Source organism: Haemaphysalis longicornis, unplaced genomic scaffold (assembly GCF_048455015.1).
Source record: "Haemaphysalis longicornis isolate Haplotype H1 unplaced genomic scaffold, Haemaphysalis longicornis Haplotype H1 scaffold_1, whole genome shotgun sequence".
Taxonomy (NCBI): Eukaryota; Metazoa; Arthropoda; class Arachnida; order Ixodida; family Ixodidae; genus Haemaphysalis; species Haemaphysalis longicornis.
In genome coordinates, this window is record NW_027526203.1 from 336,331,936 (window position 1) to 336,353,511 (window position 21,576).

General features: G+C 44.8%; 1 protein-coding gene and 1 non-coding gene across 6 annotated transcripts in view; one reads left to right on the forward strand and one right to left on the reverse strand.

The window, feature by feature from the left end:
- Positions 1-21,576, forward strand: part of LOC144152626 (uncharacterized) — a 46,587-nt gene that overhangs the window by 8,675 nt on the left and 16,336 nt on the right. For all 5 annotated transcript variants that reach the window (XM_077684002.1, XM_077683983.1, XM_077683992.1 and 2 more), the window contains exons 8-9: positions 3,099-3,165; positions 13,376-13,459. In XM_077684002.1, coding sequence (XP_077540128.1) covers positions 3,099-3,165; positions 13,376-13,459 — 151 coding nt within the window. The remainder of the gene's footprint in view (positions 1-3,098; positions 3,166-13,375; positions 13,460-21,576) is intronic.
- On the reverse strand, positions 12,821-12,892 carry Trnak-uuu (transfer RNA lysine (anticodon UUU)). Its single transcript has one exon. It is a non-coding gene; the product is annotated as a tRNA-Lys (tRNA).

Genomic DNA, 21,576 nt, shown 5'->3' on the forward strand with positions numbered 1-21,576 from the left:
AAAGGCTTATTTATATATGGTCTCAAAAAATAAAGAAAGCTCACACTAACGCTTAAGGCTTGAAGGTAGCGAAGCTGTGTGCAACCTTCACCCCCATCATGAAGTTTGAAGTCCACGATTGCAGCTGATTTGCTTCTTCACTGCCGCAACGACCTTTACTCCATCATTGCTGCTATAAGTGTGAGCTTCTTTCATTTTTTGGAAGTGATAATCATTGCACATCACCTTGGAGGGGTGCACGCTATGATGCATCTTTCTCGTTCCGAGCAAGTGTGGGCCACGATTACGGTGAACGCTGGAGTTTTCTTAAGTAGGTATGCTTGGCATGACAAATGTGCGCCGGCGCCGCTGGGCAGCTGCCGCAAGGCGCGCATGCACAAGTGCTGGGTATTTTCTTGGTTTTTTTAATTGCCAGGCAGTCGCCGCAATGTTGGCCCATCTCCCTAAGTAGGTATACTTGGCTTGGAAAAATGTGCGCAGGGAACGCTGGGTGGTTGTCAGGAGGCACGAACACACGAGTGCTAAGCATTTTCTTGGTTTTGTTAACTGCTGGGCGGTTGCTGCGACGCCTGTGCTTCTGGCACTGGCACGCGCTCGGAAATTTCTTGGTATTGTTAACTGCGGACACGAAAAATTGCAATCTGCTAAACAACTTCGCTGTTAAAAAATGACGCAAACTTGTGATCTGATTCATGCACCTGGAAAAAAAATTATACCACATTTGACTGCTAAAAGAACTCTGTGAGAATAACCAGCAGTCGTAGTTTTAAACCTAATAATATGATGCCCCCACTTCCATAGCCTTCGGGCAACCAAAAGGGTATGAAAGAACAGCTGCAAGATAAGTTGTAATGCGAATTAGTGAAAACATATCGCAGTATGTATGCTCCCAAGGGCAAAAGAATAACAAGTTTCATTGCGCAGAAGCGTGCAAAGCGAAAATTTGAGGTCTCTTGTAGTTTAGCTCTAAGGCCATCTCTTTTAAGCCCATAAGTGGGTAGGAGCGTGGGTTGCTACTTTTAATGTCCTGTAACAAATCCATGTTGTGCAGGTTCATGAGCAAGTAAATGGAGCATGGGAGCGGTGATCGAATTGCATCAGTGCTGCCCAGGAAGGCTGATGACAAACAACGAGCGGCGTTCTGAGGATCTGTGCGCACCGTACCCCCCGCCCTAGCTAAGACATTTAATCATTGCTCCGTTGGCATGTCTGACTGGGCGTGACAGTTTTCAAAGAGCAGCGCTGGGCTATACAGTGGCGCTGGTTACATTGCTACTTGCAGCTATCAGTGGTGATCGGATCCGCCGCTGTTGGGTTTGCGGATGTTATGCACTTGGAAGCATGCCTTGTTGCGTGCTATAAGACGCAACCATCAATGTCTTGGTTACAGGTGACATTGTATTGCCTGCCTATCGTGCGAAATTTTCTGGGGTGTGCGCATCATGTATTTACCCTTCATCAGACCAGCCCTGAGCTAACTGTGACAGCCGTTACTTCGGAGCAAATAAGGTAACTTGAAATAAAGGAACAATCTCAGAAGCGGAAATCCTTTTTCAAAACAACGATAAATTTTCTAAAGATTGCCCTGAGAATGTGCTGGTTATATTTTGCTGGAACATTTTGTTGTTCGTGTATTTCTATGTTATGGCAAAGACGAGCCCCACTCGTGAGCAGGCCATCGATAGTTCCGTTTTACAGCACGCTACAAGGCACGTTTTCAAGTGAGTAGCATCCTAAAACTCACCGTTGGCAGATTCCATCGCCGCTGATCGCTTCCTGTAGCGGTGTAACTAGCATTAGTGTGCAGCCTAGCGCTGCCCTTCGAAAACTATTATGCCCAGTCAGACACCCCAGCAGAGTGACGATTATGCATGGTGGCGGGGCAGTGGGCATGCATCCCCAGAACACTGCTCAGTGCTTCCTGACGGCTTTCCTAGGCAGCACTGCAATGCAATTCGGCCACCGCTCTCATGCTCTGTTTACTTCTGCGCGGATTTGTACAGTCGTGGACAAAAGAAATGTGATCACGCAAGTCAAATTGATGTGTGACTTAATTACAGTAACGAGGTCGGGAAATGTGGCTTTTTAAATATATCAATAGCGTGCCATTATTGGACCTCTACGAACAGTATTTTTCAATTTTATGTGTTTTGGCTCATATTTTTGTGTTTGCATTCCGTTTGTCCATGACTGTACATGTGTGAGTGATGGTCTTTTTATGACTTACTGAATTTCAGGATTAATGATTCTATACAAAATATGATCATACCAAAAAGTAATTTTGTGATCATGAACATAAACTGCATCAATAGCATCAGTAATCTATAGTGCCAGGGAATACTAATGCGTAATAATCGTTTCATAACTGGCCTACACATGCGCTCACCCTTCGTTGTTTTGGGTCTGTACTTTGTTCAAGGCATGTTGCCAATTCAGTTCCATTTGACTTAGAGGATTCTTATGGGTTGAAATGTTTTGTTATACACTGGTAATCCATTATTTCAAGCTATTTAAGCAAAGCATTTTAGTTCATGATAGATAAAACCTCTGCCTGTGCGATTCCACTTATAAATTTACCCAGAGGCTGTTGTGTTCAGAACTTTAAAAATGACAAACATTTTTTCTTGTGCTGATTAGTCAGTGTCAAACCGTGTGTCATCCAGAGCAGACACAAAAACATCACATTGCACAGTTCCCCGGTTTTTACTGGATTTGGTTATGTGGTGGGCCTGCTTGTGGTGCTGATTAGGCTGAGCCAGCCACCTGCTAACAGAGAAACTGACTCCCATTTGAACCACCTCCCTAAGACATTGTGTTTATGCCATGGATTGTGTTTGAGAGAAGTAGGGCAAAATAAATGTGTGCTGCAAAGTTTCCTTTGTGAGTCAAGTGTCGCTGCATGATAGGGCCACAGTAGTCATTACTGGTAATGTCACATGCATTCGCTTTCACGGCTGCATGTAGGCCATAGTGGGCAGCTCTTGCGTTTTGAGCTCCTATGGAGCATAAGGGGGGCATTCTTTTTTGTTTTTTTCTGAGGTATTGGTGTCCTCTTGGCAATGTACTAAATGGCTGTCGTTACTCCTTCCCTTCTAAAGCCCGGTCAGATCAAAAAATCTCTTCCAAAGTGGACTCTGGATCCAGAAAGCCAGGTCATGCTGCAAGGTGAGAAAGACAACCCACACACTGGGGCATGTGTTCTAATGGTTACTGCCAAAGTAACTAAGCCTTGCTTGATCAGTTTCGCACAATGTAGCACGTTGCCCCCCCTCCCTCCCCCTTTTTTTGTACGTGTGCATGTGCTGAGCGAGCCATTGAAGACACAGAATAAAATGGCAGCATCTCCACTCCGTGGATGATGGCGAGGGTGTGGAGTACGGGGACTCGAAATGACATCCAAGTTGCATCCCGAGTGACATTTGATTTGCGCCCCTCCCGTCGTTTGATTTGAGCCGTGAGTTGCACCTTGATTATTCCCTTAATGAAACTGCAGCTCACGGCTCAAATCAAATTTCGCTTGATTTTGGCTTGATGGTGGCATGCGCCAGGATGAACGCGGACGGACATTGGGAGGTACCGCACCGTTACAGGCGAGAGAGTAAGCCGTTTGACTCTCGGGTACTAATTCACGGTTGTAGCCCAATGGGTAAGACGACTGACACTAGCTCTGTCTGGTCTACCAGACATAGGCTCGAATCCTGCTGGTGCCTGTGTGATTTTTTTTTTATTGTAAATGCTATGCGCGCGGACGCGGATGGACATTGTGCAGTCCTAAGCTGCTCCGCGCCTAAAATGCACATAGCAGCCCTCTTAAAGACGATAGTTTTCTTGAGCTACTTAAACGTGAAAATTTTGGTGTGTGTCTGTCTGTCTGTCTGTCCATCCCTCGATTCAGCTTCCTGGCCAAAAGTTGAAACTATTTGTCAACATAGGCAAAACTTCCCAACTGCTGAAGCTGCTGGCGCAAGTCATACATGTCCCCATCATTCAGTGCAAAAAAACCTCAGGCACATTTGACGCAAAATGTTATGCCCCTATTATGCCCCTAAAGAACGGAGGCAGCCTGAAAGCAGTGAAGAGGCGTCTAGGTGTGGGGAGAAATCAGATGTATGCACTTAAAGACAAGTAAGTCAATGTCATCACAAATAGGGATAAAATAGTCAAAGTAGCCGAGGAGCTCTATAGAGATCTGTACAGTAGCCGGCACATCCAGGATAATGCCGGAAGAGAAAGTAGTTCGGAGGAGATAGACATCCCACCAGTAACGACAGAAGAAATAAGGAAGGCTTTGAAAGAAATGAAAGGGGGCAAAGCACTTGGTGAAGATCAGATAACAGCAAATCTCTTGAAGGATGGCGGGCACATTGTACTTGTAAAACTGGCAAACCTGTACACGCAATGCCCAATGACCGCGAGTGTACCGGAATCTTGGAAGAACGCGAACATCATACTAATCCATAAGAAAGGTGACATGAAGGACTTGAAAAATTACAGGCCGATCAGCTTACTGTCAGTCGTCTACAAGGTACTTACCAAAGTAATCGCTTACAGAATTTCTGCCACTTTAGATTTCAGTCAACCTAAAGATCATGCAGGGTTTTGTAAAGGCTATTCAACAATGGACCACATTCGCACGATCAATCAGGTGATAAAGAAATGCGGGGAGTATACCCAACCCCTCTATATAGCCTCCATAGATTATGAGAAAGCATTTGACTCGGTCGAAACCTCAGCAGTCATTCAGGCATTACGGAACCAGGGTGTAGACGAGCATTATGTAAGAATACTAAAGGATATTTACAGTGGGTCCACAGCTACCATCATCCTCCATAAGGAGAGCAGTAAAATACCTATAACAGGGGTGAGACAGCTGTGCATATTGCGCATATTTGATACAAATTTGTTTTCCTGCGCCAATCTGCTCCAAAATAGTATGAGAGCCAAGGATTTTAACGCTCCCATCAGTTTCAGTGGGGAAAAATGCCTACTGGCGGCATTATTTTCCAGCACTCCCAAGGTGATGCTGTTTGTAAAGGTTCAATTGATTGATCATTCAATAAAAAACCTGCATAAAATTGTTCCGTTATAGTTTTTTCGGAAGTCACAATGTCGGGTTGCACATGTTATATTCTCTGCAGTTTTACAGTTTTTCCATCTTAAACCATTGCAAAGTCCTGTAAAAAAAATACTTATGTGTACTGAGGCGACAAATTACTTGTGCAAATTGATGAAAAAACTGCAATTGTTGGAGCACCGTATCTCCGGAACGACATTACCAGGCGCCGTTATCTTGGTGTGGTAAAGATGTGAAAACGTGGCCGCGGGCGAAGCAGTTGCCTGTGGTTTAGGCAGAGTGCTCTTCGCCGATTTCTACCTTGGCTTTAGTTATGGGGGTGGCTGGGTTTACATTTATTCGTTTGATCTGCTGTGGGAAGTTGCGGGACTCGAAAGATGGGATTTGACCCGCCGCGGTGGCTCAGTGGCTAAGGCGTTGTGCTGCTGAGCACGAGGTCACGGGTTCGAATCCCGGCTGCAGCGGCCGCTTTTCTGATGGAGGCGAAAAGCACAAACGCCCGTGTGTACGAGATTTCAGCGCATGTTAAAGGTCCCCAGCTAGTCAAAATTAATCCGGAGCCCTCCACTACGGCGTGCCTCATCGCCTGCGTTGCGTCGGCGCGTTAAACCCTACAATCAATCGAAAGATGGGATTTCATCAAAAACATGGCGCCCGCGAATTCGCCGTGTTTCGGCCTTGAGGGTGAGGCCGGTGCATGCTTGAAGTGAAATTTCGGACTCATTGCGGTGTTATAAAATGCCCGTGTTATAAAACGCTCGCAAGCTCACTGCCTTTCACTGCGAGCTTGCGAGCGGTGGGAATGAGACGATCGACGCTGCAGAAGCAGCGGCGCAGGCTACATCACCGCAAAATGTTCGAGCAATAGAGAGTTTTAGTACAGTGGAAAGCGCCACTTTAGCGCGCCCATAGCATTAGTGGTCACGCTAACCGTCGCGTAACGTGGCACGCAAACGTAACGCCACAGCTATACTAAAACACAGCTATACTAAAGATCTCTAATGTACGATAGCGGGATAGGCTCTTATTTCACACTAGTAATAATGGTTCATTTATCTGAAGTGAAATTTATTGCCAAGAGGGAGGCGGCTAAACATACCAACGTTCTTAAAATACGATCGTAGTGAATGTGCACTTTGGGGGTGGAAGTGGGAGGGCTGGTAGGGTGCGACGAATGTCACCTCGCTTTGCGCAACTTTTGTCGTGGCTCTACACTTGTGCGTAAAGCCGAGTCTGGGATTACAAAAATAACAATTTGGGCATTCACATGATAATAAAAATGCCTTACAATTTCTTAGTTTTTCAATTCGCTATTTTCAACGTCACTCCACGCTATCGATGCACAAAGCTTAGGAATTTAAGAATGGTTTGTAAAAAGGGAGTGCAGTTCGTACCTTGTGATACTCTGGGAGGAAAAACTTTATTGAAAGGATGTTTCAGTGTTATGTTCGTTCAAAACCGATTAAAAAGTGCACTTTTCCCACGTGAGTTGCCAAAAATTTGATTTTTCAGGCTCCTAAGGAGACATAACAAATGTCGTTCTTTGCTCCCAATCAAAATCCTTCTGCTCCAAAATCGAGATTTCGCTGCTCCAAAAACTGCTCCCAAATCTGATTCAGCTGTCTCACCCCTGCTATAAGGAAGGGCGTCAGGCAAGGAGACACGGTCTCTCCAATGTTATTCACAGCATGTCTACAAGAAGTATTCAGAACATTGGATTGGGAACCGGTGGGAGTAAGGGTTAATGGAGAATACCTCAGTAACCTCAGATTTGCTAATGACGTTGCCTTGTTAAGTAACTCGGCGGAGGAATTGGAAAGCATGCTTACCGCACTGGACAAGCTGAGTAGAACCGTGGGCCTGAAATTAATATGCAGAAGACTAAAGTAATGATCAATAATCTCGGGACAGCACAGCGGTTTGAGATAGCTCGCGAGGCCGTGGAAGTGGTAAGCGAATATATCTACTTGGGCCAAGTTGTGATCCCGAATCCCAACCATAAGGCAGAGATAATTTGAAGGATAAGAATGGGGTGGAGTGCATTCGGCAGGCATTCTCAGATAATGAATGGCAGCCTACCATTGTCCCTGAAGAAGAAAGTGTATGACAGCTACATCTTACCGGTACTCACCTAGGGATACAGAAACTTGGAGGCTCACTAAGAGGGTTCAACTTAAATTGAGAACGACTCAGCGAGCAATGGAACGGAAAATGATAGCTTTAACATTAAGGGACAAGAATAGAGTGGAGTGGGTCAGGGAACAAATGCGTGTTAAGGACATATTAGTAGAAATTAAGAAGAAGAAATGGACGTGGGCAGGGCATGTAATGCGAAGGCAAGATAACCGTTGGTCATTATGGGTAACAGAGTGGATCCCTGGCAAGCGTGGCAGGGGGCGGCAGAAAGTTAGATGGGCAGATGAGATGAGATCAAGAAGTTTGCAGGGATAAATTGGTCGCAGTTAGCGCAGGACCAGGGTAATTGGAGAGTAATGGGAGAGGCCTTTGCCCTGCAGTGGGCGTAGATAGGCTGGTGGTGGTGGTGATGATGATGATGATGCCCCTGTCAAACGTGCCTAGTTAAGTGCACTTCCACTGAGTGGACTCGGGTAAAATGTCATTCAGGCGTAGCTAAACAGCAAACTAGAAATGACATTTACGACCGAACAAACTTTAAGTTGAGTGTGTTCCTGAAACACAATTTACCCGGGCCGGCTCACCGAGTGAGTTGTCTCGGCCTCAGGGGTATTAAAATCAGGAAAAATAATGTAAAAGAACAAATGTTTAGATGCCTATGACATATGTTAAAAGGTAATTATGGATATATTGTTGATTTATTTTTATGAAAAGAGAAGCAGCGATGAGAAAGAAAATAATTTCTCACCCAACGACGTGCCAGTGGCGCCTGGTGAGGCGTTGCTCCATGACTGCCGTTCTCTGCAGCGTTCATATAGGTAGTTTTTGCGGTCGTGTTCCCATTTCAGTCTTTTCGGCTACAATCCACGCTCTCTTATAATTTTACCTCGACGACAATGCTGCTGCGATTCGCTGCACAGCGTATAACATATAGCAGCGAAATTATGACCGCCGATCTTCAGTCGCAGTCCCAATGGTGGTTTTTGTGGACTCGTGAGAGACGCTTATTGTAGTGTTAAACAATGTACCGTAATTACCCGATTCTAACGCGCACCCGATTTTCCCGGCAAAAAAACCGAAAAAACTTGCACCTCCGATTGTAACGCGCACGAAACTTTCTGAGCAAGAAAAACGAATGCGAAAGAAACGGGCGATTTATTTCTCGAAGTAATCTCACTCATCTCACTCCTCGTCGCTCTCCGCTGACCACAACATCTCGTCCTTGGTGGCGTCAAGCGCGTTCGCGATGCCACACTTCATAACGAACGTTGAACCATGGTCGATGGGATCGTGGCCCACGCCTCGCACGCCCATCTTGCGAGCTTCTCCAGAGGCGCACGCTTCAGCCGACCGCTCGTTTTGAACGCGTGAGAACCGCTGCTGCCACTGCTGTTATCAAGCGCGCAAGTGGAACGATTTGACGGTTTGTGTGAACTCCGATAGAAAAGCCTAGGCGCCTATGCTTCGCGCGTCCGAAAAATCGTTGCTATAAGCTTTGGCACCATCTTGAGATGGCGATGGCGATGGGCGGGACGAAATTTTCATTGTTTCGGCAGTTTCGGTTTCGTATCCGATTCTAACGCGCATGCGATTTTTCGACCTATTTTTCTGGAAAAAAAGTGCGCGTTAGAATCGGGTAATTACGGTAAACACAAAGTGTTTACATTGTTTCTCACGCGGCAAAGCGGTGCCATTTAAAGTAATTTTGTGGAAAATGTACGCCAGCTATTGTCACTGACATCACAGCCAAGGGCACTTTATTTCGTTGTTTAGCAGCGCGCAGCCGAAGTGTCATTCGGGGAGCCCTAGTGCACTCGGCCCAAGTGCAGTTAATTAACACGTTTGACAGGGGTATTAGTACCTAATATGTAGTCCCCGCTTTCTTTTAGCTGAGTGTACGTTGGGTTGGTTTTTTCTATAGCAAGTAAAAAAAACGCGTTGAAGCGGTAAAAATGATGCAGATTGGCTCCAGCTTGTGCTAGATAAAAGCAAGCACAAAAAGAAGAGAGTTTCTGCTCATGTGGCTCCAGGCGGAACAAGAAACAAAAGATAAAAAGATGCGCACTGTCCCAGCAGATGGCGCGCGAGCAGTGCGAAAGCTATTTTAGGGGCCCTCGCGAAGGTGGGCAAATTAAATTGCATTGAATAGGCCTGCATTCAGTTTATCACGAGAGGAACGACAGAGGAAAAGAATGCGAAGGGTGGTAGCGGAGAAGGGAGAACGGTTACGGTATGTGGCAGGCAACTGTTGTCTTCTGACATTTGCAGTGAAGCAAGCAGATGCGCGACCAATATTTTTGTATTCTTTGCCTGCCCTTTTTTGTGCATTGGGTGGGTCATTCAGTTGCTTGGCTTGACTTTTCAGGCTCTTAACAATTTGCAGTTGCCCATATACATCCACAAAGCAAAAAGTATGGCGAAAGCTGGCAGTACCATGTGCGTTAACGCTGCAGAGTTTTGATGGCTCAAGCGGGCCATTATTTTTATTTATTTATTTATTTAGCAATACTGGTGAGGCAACTGAACAGAAGATGCAACTGAAATTAAGTACAGGACTAGGACTAGGAGAACGTTCTCATGCACCACTCTCATCAAGATACGCCAATCCTGCATCTAAAAGTGACAAAGACGGAGCGCTAACACATGAGTCAGACATTTTTCGAAATTTATACACTTCCACTGCTTCCCTCGCCATTTGGTCACAGTGCCAGAACAGTACTGTTGTATCATGAAGGAAAGGCATAAAACCAGAATCTTTGCAATGGGTAGAAAGATGACCTGAAGGCACTCCCTTAAGTGAGCTGTCATGCTCCCGCAAACGAACATTAAAGCAGCAGCCCGTTTGGCCAACATAAAAGCGACCACATTTGAGGGGAATGCAATAGGCCACATTTGATCTACAAGGAACAAACTGTTTTTCATGTTTAACACCACGGCTGCTTGCTCGGACCTTTTTACTAATACTCTTTTTGATGGCGAGACAGATGCGGTTTAACTTATTTTTGGCTGAAAACACTACATTGACGTTATATCTTGATGAGAATGGTACATGAGAACGTGTGCCTGCGCAGTAGCTTTTAGTGGGTTCATGTGCCATGTTTTCATCTTTGTTTGATACCTTCAATGGCTTTATATTTGTGTCTCTTCAATAAAAAATTTGTTTTGGTTGAGCGCTTGTCCTGTGGTTTCCTCCCCTTTGTCCCATTATTTTTGTGATGTGAAGATGAATCGGTTTGGACTGTTTTGTGGGTGTTTTCAGAAGTTTTTTTGTTTTGTTTTCGGAGCTGGCTTATCATTAATTCAGATGACAGTTGAAAGATCGGCGAAATATCTGTGCCCAGACGTCGACGACAAAGTGAACAGAAGTGAACAAAATGAAACAGATGGGAAGCAATCACTTCATCTCATATCCCCCGTCGCTATGCATAAATCTGGTTATTAACATTTTTTTACTCCCATATTTAGCATTTTAGTGCTTAACTAATTAGCCGCTGCTTACAAGCTTTGGAAAATCCTGCCCTGTCTGTGGGCACAAGCCATTTCATTAAGCGGAAGAAGACGTGAGCATCCTTCTTGTGAAGTGTTCTGGAAATTTATGGCAAGGCAACAAAGAGCTTCCTTGCTTCGGGAGCGTCTTAGGCGTGCCCAAGAAAATGATCTTACGGAACAATTTGAAAAGGTCTGCTAATGCTTGTGCTGCTGAGCCCAACGAGGCAGGTTCGATTCCCGGCCGCCGCGCCCGCTTTTCTGATGGAGGCGAAAAGCGAAAACACCCCTGTGTTCGGGATTTTGACGCATGTTAGAGATGCCCAGGAGGTCAAAATTAATCCGGAGCCCTCCACATTGGTGTGCCTCATCGCCTGTGTTGCGTCGGCGCGTTAAACTCCACATTCACTCAAGCTGGCAATGCTGCCAAAAGGACCCACCTTCTCTTCATGTATAGTTCTAATGTTCTTGAAGCCCTGTTGCAATGGTTTAATGCCTCTTCCGCCAAAACTCCATCGTAGCATTCTTGCAAATCTATTGCAATAAAATTTCCATAAGAATGCCACATCAACTTGTATGTTTCAATTCAGTGCAAGCCAAATCCAAACTTATCATCCCAATATTTCTCAAATTCACCGCATATTTTTCAATTATTTGTGGCCATTATATTCCCCTAGTTAACATGTAAAACATGTCATATAATAGCTTTCACAACGTTGCATTTTGGTGCGGTAACAGTTTCCCTTTTTTTTTTCTTTTTTTTCGCAAATTAGCTTTAGGTGAATATGGCTCATATCGAGAAAAAAATCACCTCATTTGCCTGTCAGCTCTTCAGTCTGTCTGCTCCTTCTTTCATAGTCCCTGTTTTCTGTGCTGTTTTGTGAATTAAGCTCAAATTTCCCACTTTGAGTTCAGAAGCAGGATGCCTTTGAAATTGAACCACTGCAGCAGCCAAGCCTTTGTTCCAATCACTTTCAAATCCGTAACGGTAGCTCAGTGGCTAAAGCATTGTTTGAGTAGGGGGCTTATGTGCCAAGTTATACCTGGGCTGTGAGGTGTGCCATAGGGGGGGGGGGGGGGGGGGGCTCGAGATTTATTTTGAACTCCTGGGTATCTTTAACATGCAGTGTAAGCTCAAGACACAGGTGTTTTGGTTTTTCACCCTCAAGATGGAACTCGTGCACTCATGCTCAGCAGCACACCACCTTAATCACTCAAGCACCGCAACGGGCCCAAGATGTGCTGTTGCTAAGCCCATGAGTGTGGGTTCAGTCTGGGCACTGGTGGCCATTTTGCTGGTGGAGGCAGAAACTGGAAAGTGCTTGTGTGTCAAGATTTCGGTGCGCGTTTGAAGATCCCCAGGCCGTTAAAATAATCTAAGCTTTCCACTATGGCACTTGAGCTCGTGAAACCTCCAAATTTTTTACTTCAATCTAAACAGGTGCAAGTGCAGAATGTGGTAATGATAATGACCATTGATTGATTTTTGGCCACTAAAAGCCAACCACCACCATCATCATCATAATCACTGTTGCCTGAGTCCAGTGAATTTGGAGCATCAGTAGGCACTTAGTGGTAATTGACAGAGCTCACATAATCTTGCTTTTGGTGCATTTTCCACATGTTTACTGAGAATGTGCTATGACTTGCGTGGAATCTGTTGCTAAAGTTTGAAATGCAAATGCATTCATAAGGTAGGGCCCCTACCGTCCTGTGTTTATCACCTGGAAGCAAAAAATTTTCCGAACTGAGAATTACAGTGGAGGGAACGGATAATTCCTTCATCCTCCTACCTTTTTTACTCACTCCTTCCCAACGGTTGGGGGCACTCCATCGCTCCCATGATTACTGCTGCACATAAAGCTAGTGGTTTCTTAATGGGTGCACACACATATATATATATATATATATATATATATATATATATATATATATATATATATATATATATATATATATATATATATATATATATATATATATATATATATATATATATATATATACACACACACACACACACACACATACAGAAAGAAATGCCAGCAGTCTACAGTGCCAAAGAAGGCATAGGGGAATATTATTTTTTGATTATTAATTACGTGAGAAAGAAAGAAAAACGCGTGCCCAGAGTGGGGACCGAACCCACGCCTTTCGATTAAATCTCGAATGCCTTACCAATTCGGCTATCTGGGCGACTGTGTTCTCCATCACTTTCTGGGGTATTTATATTTACTACAACTGTATCTGACGCTTGAGGGTGGTAGCCAGCGCCACTCAGACTACACGGGGAGAAGGGGACCTTCTTTTCAACCCTCGGGGCGTGACGCGAGCGTCTACAGCCTGTCATAAGCGGGTATTTGGGGGGAAACCCTCTTATGCTACCTTGGCATCAAGGCTGCCAGAGTGGGTTCGGTCCCCACTCTGGGCACGTGTTTTTCTTTTTTTCTTTCTCACGTAATTAATAATAAAAAAATAATGTAACGTCACTAACGGTAAAAAATAGTCTAAATATTCCCCTATGCCTTCTTTGGCGTTGTAGACTGCTGGCATTTCTTTCTGTATTTACTAACGAGCCCCTCATTTTCCAAATATATATATATATATATATATATATATAAAGCATGAAGTCTTGTGTTGACGTGCTGTATAAGAGTTACACGACCTCCTTGCTTGCAGAGCTTGGAAGCCTGACTACAGCAGCACTGCTGGAAAAAGTCAAGGATCTTCAGAACATGTCCTACAAACTGGCGGTTGAAGAAGGTAAGGCACATATTTCCTTGCTGCTGCAATTTTTTTTCCCAAGAATTGAATGTGTGTGTTTCGAAGTGCGTCCAGTGTGTAAAATAAGTCTGTCTGCCCCCCTTTTTTTTACCTCAAGGGTAGCAACCTTCACCCGCCCTTACACACTCAAAACCCATTTTCATTATGACTATCTACATATCTACAAACCCCCATGACCAGTGACATTTCGTTACAGTATTGGGAGGTTTACTATTTGTTAACTCTGAACCTGGAACAAAGTTGTCTTTCGCTACGTCTGATGTTTTCCTGTATGCCGAGCTGTGTAATCTGTTCTGTAAGCTTACACTGCTTGTTCAAAGGTCGGCATTTATATGGCGAATGTTGAAGGCTACTGGACGGCAAGTAGCATTGGCGTGCATTTGACGTTTTCCACAATGTACAGGCTTCCTTCAAGCAAGCTTTTTGGCTGGCCTTTTTATAAAATATGGCTTTTGACTACAATTCAGTCATCCAAGATGGGTAAGGGGGTGTTCATTATGTCAACATGAAAGAAAATTCACTAATCGCTAATGCAGTGTGTGCGTTTGTTGTGTGAGTGTGTTCACTGTGTTAGCAAACACGATGCCATGTAACTGTTCGTGTAACATTATTTGTTCACCGATTTCACCTTGAGGACATGCTGCCCAAGTTCAATCTCCTGGGAGGCCATAGATTCTTGTTTACGTTAAGTTTTGAGTTGTGACTCAGTATATGTTTATATATAACGAAGGGGTAAAGATGAGTAGATACCATACTATAGCTCAGTTTGTTCACAGCTCTCTGTCATTCTTATTCCATCTCTTGTCATTCCGTGGTTCGATGTCATCATTGGTTAATTACTGCTTCGCTCGGCTTCATTGATGACAGCTAATTTACCCTTCAGGGGCGTGCTTTACACTCGGTCCACAGAGCTGCTGTTGGCAAAGGAGTCGCCTGACACAATCATAAGCAGCTTTTTTTTTAACGCCTTCGAAATTAGAAGTTGGCCTTGTTTGCATTTTTCAAAGTTCAAGAAATACTTTCGTACTATCGCTGGTGATGGCATTTAAGTATTTAAGTATTACTTTGATTACTTTGCATTCATGGATTAAGTACTAAGTTTGTTGAATATTTCGAATACAAAATTTGGCAAAGCTTTTTTCTATTTATTTTTCACTTCCCTACATTGAATTGTATCATGTTCGACACTAAATGGTTAGAGAATTAGGTGATGGCATGAGGATGCTTAGTTGCTTATTTTCTACTGTTTTAGACTTGCATAGTAGTCTAAGAAGTGCTCTATGCTGTTGCTTTTGTAGCAGTGCTATTTTGCTAAAATTGTTTGTGAAGCGAATTTCGCATGAATTCGAAGTATCTTGATTGATTGGTTGTGGGGTTTAACGCACCGACACAACGCAGGCAATGAGGCGCACCGTAGTGGAGGGCTCCGGATTAAGTTTGACCACCTGGGGATCTTTAACGTGCGCCGGATCTTGTACACACGGGCGTTTTTGCTTTTCGCCTCCATCAGAAAAGCGGCCGCCGCGGCCGGGAATCGAACCCGCGACCTCGTGCTCAGCAGCGCAACGCCTTAGCCACTGAGCCACCGCGGCAGGTAATTCGAAGTATCCTGCAAGTTCACAGTATTCTGCTGCCCCACATCTTATAAGTGGCATGAACTGCCAGAGTCCATGCAATCAATTTTCTCTCTGCAGGGATGACTTATCAGATAATGAGTGGTACCAATTGGGCGAAGATTTAAAGCACTTCTTCAAGTGCTATAAAAATGTGATGGTACAAAATTTTGAAATTTGTTTGAGCTATTGCCAGCCAGCGCTACGCGGCCTCAGGTTTTTGCTGTGGTGCTGTGGTGCTAATGTGTAGTGTCGGCAACAAATGAAGTGTGAACACTTCGCCAAGTATTGTCTAGACTGCACAATTGAGTGGTTCAAGGCAGGTTGTGAAGTGCAGATACTGCGCGTTATGCTTACATGTGAGCTGTGTTATCTCTGTCATCTATAGTTAATTCCAGAAGCTACGTGCAGCATTGTGGAGGCTACATTGTGGTCGACAGTCAGCCCACTGAGGGCGCTTAACTCATCGTAAACGTTGGGATTATATAGCGAAAAATGCCCCAAAGATAAGTTTTTAGAAAGTCACAATAGATTGCACGTTTTATAATCTGTACATTTCCAGAGTTTTCCCGTCTGAAATTATTGCAAAGGACCATTGAAAAATACTTATGTCAGCCCGAGTGACAAACTATTTGCACAAGCTGACGAAAAAACGGCAATTGTTGGTGCTCTTTGTTTCCGGAACGACACAAGCACCGCGATCTTGGTATGGTTAATTTATTGAGCCCTTGTCTTACGCTTTCTAATTGCCTTTATCATCTCTCAAAAGCCCACAACGGGTATAAAATGCAAGAAGGTCGAACGAAGGAAATGACAGCTTCTAAAACGACCTTCCCGATTGCTGGGCTGCGTTTTTCAGGCGCTTTGCGTTCTTCACCAATTGCTTCCATGGTTTAGGTTACGTGGGCAGCTGGGTCCCAATTAATCATTTTGTCGGTTGCGGTACTGAACAGTCACGTTATCGCGATGGTAATGCTTCAAAACGTGTGCCAAATTACGGGAAGTTGCGCGGCTCGAAAGGTGGAGTTCTTCCAAAGCAACATGGCGCCCGCTCAGTGAAATGTGGTGCGTGTGTCGATAACCGGGGTCCTTAGGTGAAATTTCGGACTCGTTGCGATGTCGTAAAATGCTGAGTTATTGCTATTTCATATCGAGCTTGCGAGTCCCGCAGATTAGACGATCGACATGCCGAAAGTTGCGGCGCAGGCTGCGTCGTCTTAAAGGGACGGACAACCCATGTTTGTCGCGTATATGTTCTCTAGCGCATATGAAAGCCAGCATTTTATATAGCCCGCTAACCACAAGCAATTTATAAACAAATTGACGGAAATAATTTTAATTTGGCAGTAAACTTTCTGAAATCGGAAGGGTGGCGGTTCGTAGTGTCGAAACTTGACACTACAATATGTGTCCTGGTCACGTGACCTCAAACCTAGCAGCTACTGTAACTGCTGAAACGTTTTTTCACTTATTGAAAACCTCTGAACACAAGTATTTGTATAAGTTTAAATTGTATACAGTCGAATCCTGCTACAACGAAATTGACGGGACGTGCGAAAAATTTCGTTGAAGCGAAAATTCGTTAGGCGAAATCTGCCCCAACACATCACGGAAAGGCTAGAAAAATAGCCCCTTGCGTTTCCGCAACATTGGCAGCATAATACAATGTTTAGAAAAAGGAGTGACGCGCAATAACTCATGTTTATTCGGATAACAAACATACCAATGGTTATCTGTTTTTTCACCACCCAAAGAACGCATTACGGAGGGGGGTGAAGATATGCAGGCGCAAAACGTATCGCTGTACAACAAGGCGTGTCCACCGAGCTGATTACTTGCAGATAGCTGCTCGGCCGTGGGAAGCCCCCCTCTCGCTTGTGGCAGGAGCAGTGCTGTTATCTTATCCTCTGACAGGGCAAGGCAGCTACTGACCTTGGCAGGCAAGACGCGCGCGCTTGCATTTAACATGACCGCGCGCTCGCGACTAAGATAGGATGACTAGGCTTCAAGACCAAACGCGCAAACATGATTTTCGCTCTTGGCTATGAAGAATGGTAGAAGGAAAACGGCAAGGACAGCTGCTCACAACGCATACATGATGGCACCGCGCCAGCAGCGGAGCACATTCATGCAATTTCAACTGGATACGGATTGGCTGTAGCTCTGGGGCTCCGCCTTGGCGAAGCGGGCCTGCGCCTCGCGTAAAGACGGCCAGCCACATCGTTATCACCATCAAGCAATGGCGTGCGCCTATGAGTTATTTTTTGTTTTGTTTTGGGTGGCGGTGTGGTCGCAACGCGCATTTTCGGTGAAACTAAGCGTCCTGAATGTATAAAAAGTTACAGATAGCTGGCGTTATGCTTATTTTATTGTAAAATAATTGTTCAAACCCAGCCCAAATCATCGAAAATTTCGTTGAAGCGAAAGCAAGCCTGACAAATGGTTCGTTGTGGCGAGGACTTTGTTGCATTGACTTTTATGGCTAGCTGACGGGGAATTGGAAATATTTCGTTGAAGCGGAAATTTCGTTGAAGCGGCGTTCGTTGTAGTGGGGTTCAACTGTATGTATTTTTAAACAGTATTTTGAAAATTTTTAAGACACGCCGCCCGCCGCCGCTGGATTGCTCTGTGTGGCTAACTGAGCCTCCATGCCCCGAACCAACGGCAGCGTTGACCCAGCGAAGTAGCTTTGGCGATTCTGCCTGAGTCAGGGGCGTGTTCTGCCAAAATATTCAATTTCAGTTTTCCAAATACGCCAACGGCAGCTTAAAAAAAAAAGGACGCGCCCGGAGAGAATTGAACTTCCGACCTCCACAACGTGAAGCCAAATTCTACCTATCGTCCATCCCAACAGATGGCACCTTCATGCAAAATAGACAGGTGAATTAAAAAAACACAAAAAGGAATAATAAAGCCTGCGATTCACACTTTTTTTAGCTGGATACAAGTTTTTAAATATCGCTTTTCATTTCGCATACAGACAAAAGTATGTTGCCACGCTACGTATGTCATGGTTGCCAGCATTATTTTTGGGAGGACACATACGGCTCGTAGATCCAAAAATTTCTATTTAAAAAGTTCTAGGGCGCTTTCAGCGAAACCGCTTCTTGTTAAGATGCTTTAAGTGATGCCCTTTCATTTGGTATAGAGAATATATACTCGACAAAAATCGGTTGTCTGTCCCTTTAAAGTGTTTGGGCAGCGCCCGATAGCGGGACTGCTTACAATTAAACTCCAGTAGTAATCGTTAACGTATCTCTAGTGAAATTTAATATCAAATGCAAGGTGGCTAAACATAGCAATGTTACTAAAATTACGTTTGTGGTGAACATGCACCTCGGGCGGTAAAATGAGAGGGCTGGTGGGGGCCAAAGATCATCGGCACGCTTAGTGCCACTTTTGCCGTCACTGTACACTCGTTCATGCAACGTGGGATTACAAAAGTAATTCCAGCATCAAAATGATTATGAAAACACCTTAAAATTGCAGCATTTTTTTATTCGATATTTGTAATGGTTCTTTAAATTGCGTACGCATACTAACTCCATCAAATTTAAGAAGTTAAGAAGGTATGTGCAGTTCGTACCTTGTTATACTTTAGTAAAAAAAAGGTTTGTTCGAAGGTTTTTCATTGTGGTGTGTATTTTAAACTGACTAAAAAGTGTACTCCCTCCCCCCTTCACACGTGCACGCACATGTGGGGAGGGGGTTATGAAGATATTGCTACGCATGCACACACACACACGCAGACAGACAGACAGACAGAAAGACAGGCTGGTAAGATGACGTATTAAATGTCGATAACTGCTCCAAATTCAGGTTCTTCAAAATCAAGATATTGCTGCTCCAGAAACTGCTCCCAAATCTGTTTCGGCTGTCTCACCCCTGCGTTGGTCAAAGCCGCACGTCTCGCGTGCTACATCCACATATTTGCCACCTCGTCAGCGAGAGCGTAGTGGTCTTGCCGTGCCTGATGATGCCATAGTCAGGGCTGGGCACTCTGGGAAACTCAGTAGCCAGATGGGAGGAAACCATGGAGGATGTGGCAAAGTAGACACACGTGTCATACTCGTGTAAAGCTTTGTGCCATGCTTGCAGCAGGCGATCAGTAGGCGTCAAATTCGTCCAAGTCAAGGTCCTTCCGAATGCGCTTGTTCAGGGTGCTTAATTTGTTGTACTTGCTGTTAATGAGGCTCAAGTGCCAGTGAATCTTCACAGTCTGCTTGTCCGGATCCTGCAGGAGTGATTGAATTGTAGTTATGCCTCTTGTGATGGCAGTCCTCATAGATTCGCAGCAGTGGCGTACTTCCCCATGGCAGAGCAGGCAGCAAAGCCAGGTGACAGAGAATGGCTTTGGCATGAGCTGAGGTGGCATCCAAGGACGAGGCCCGTGGAATCTGGCAGGTTCAATGGAATTCCAGGTCTTGTGTGCCTCGAAGTTCGCGCCTCAAACCAGGTCTCGTCGTGCCTTTGGGCTTCTTGTTACACACCACCTGTGTCATGGAAGTGACTCAGACAGAGCCAGAGAGCCAGTTGCTTGATTGCTGCGCTGATCAGAACCACCTGCACGAGCTATAGGAGCAAGGCTCATGACCGTGCGAGCCGCTTCCCTTATTTGTTATCCACAACACCAAGTCCACTTCTTACTTTTAGTTCGGGCTACGGTGTCTTCCGCCTAAGTTTGTTCTCTAATATGGGATGCTCATTCCCTATGCAGGTGCATTGAAGCAGGCTTAAAGGTACAGCATATTCATGAAAATTTGAGCTGCTAAGGATGAGGGCTCTTTGTGAGAAGTATAGTGAATTCATTTAAATTTCACTTGGAACAGCTAAGTAAAGCAAACCTTGTGTGAGAATTCTTATAGTATTCTAAACATGTAGCATTCAGATTTTCAATTTAAGAAGTGAATCTGTTTGAGGCTGCAGCAAAATCTGTGCACCCTTCCAGCTTCAGCTGAATTTAGCTGATAATTTGTCCAGGCAACTGCAGTTAAAAATGACATGGGCATTAGGTGTGATGTGAAAACTTTTTTAGAGACAGCCCATTGTAAGGTTTTACGGATTTCCGTTGGGCATTTCAGGGGTCCGTGAAGGCCACAGGCAGTGAGCCCCTCTTCACTTTTTCTTTCTCTTGTGCCCCAGTAGCTATGCCAAAAGTTGGCTTAGCCGCAGAGCATGTACAGTATGACAGAAATTTCCAGGGTGTAGTTTCAGCTATAAAAATTCCCCTCCTCACTCAGGGGCAGACACGCACAACTTGGAAACGGGGCAGGCCAGAATAGAATAGCTTTATTGGGCGCTTGTGGGATCGAAGCTGGAAGTGTCCTGACAACTTAAAATTGGTCTCAGCCTCCAGGCTACTCAGGGCTGGTATGACTGCTGTTCTGTAAGGAGGGGAGATGTACTGCTAGAAGCAGCGCCGTTTCTTCCCATGTATCTCTCTCTTGCCTGAAACAGAGGGAGGGTGGAGATCGTGGTCCTGCGTCTCATTAAAGTCGGAGGTGCATATGCAGCTGCACATATCAAAGCCTTGGGCACGTACATTAGTAATCCTGCCAGCATTGAATATTGAATGGTCTGCCTGTTTAAGTGAGTGTGACAAGAAAAAAATGCTTATAAAGACTCAACATCAAGGTACAGATTTACCATGGTAACGTGCAATTTTTACAGCAAAAAGTAATTGCGTTTACCTGCTGTCGTGTGCGGTAACATACCGCAACAGCTGTTAGCATTGATTCATGATAATGCGATGTAGGAAATCGGTCAATTATGTTTTCCTCCTTAGCCTGTGCTGAGTTGAGTTTGATGTGCGTGACGGGCAGAAGCTGTTAGTGCGAGTCATAGCTGGTCAGCAGCCGCTCGCATGGCACCTGACTGGGGTTATAACCTGTACTTTCTCCTCAAGCTTTTGTCCTGTCATTTGCTCATGCACCAAACCAAACTTTTCCAGCTCTCATTTTAGAGGTTTTTCCTACATCCCAAATGAAAACACGTGAGAGGAGTCTCTTCAGGCAGTGTATAAATTTCTGCAGTACTTTTTCAACCATTTCAAGAGGCCATGTGCTGCACCTGTACACGTCTTTGGGCCGATTACTCCTAATTGGCTCTTTTCTGAACAAGCTGACTTTTTTCCCAGCCCAGAAGGCAGAAATGAAGACATTTAGGCAGCAAAATGACATCTCACAGACGACCTTTGCAAGCCAACACTTACTCAAGCCGTTCCCTTCACTCTTGCTTATTTCAAGGTTAGCCCAGGCACGACATGCCAGAGGCTGCCCAAAAACGGGGAGTCGAATCAGGATAAATTTTGTTTACATTTTGGTGAAATGTGCTAACCCAGTCACCATGCCCTAAAGTGTATCAAAAGTGCCCTGACAATCTGGCCTGAAGTCCTTGTGATGTGACACACATGGTTGTGTAATAGGCCAAGTTCTCTTTGATTTTTTATGACTAGGCTTTCATGGCACTGGCTCCTATATGCTC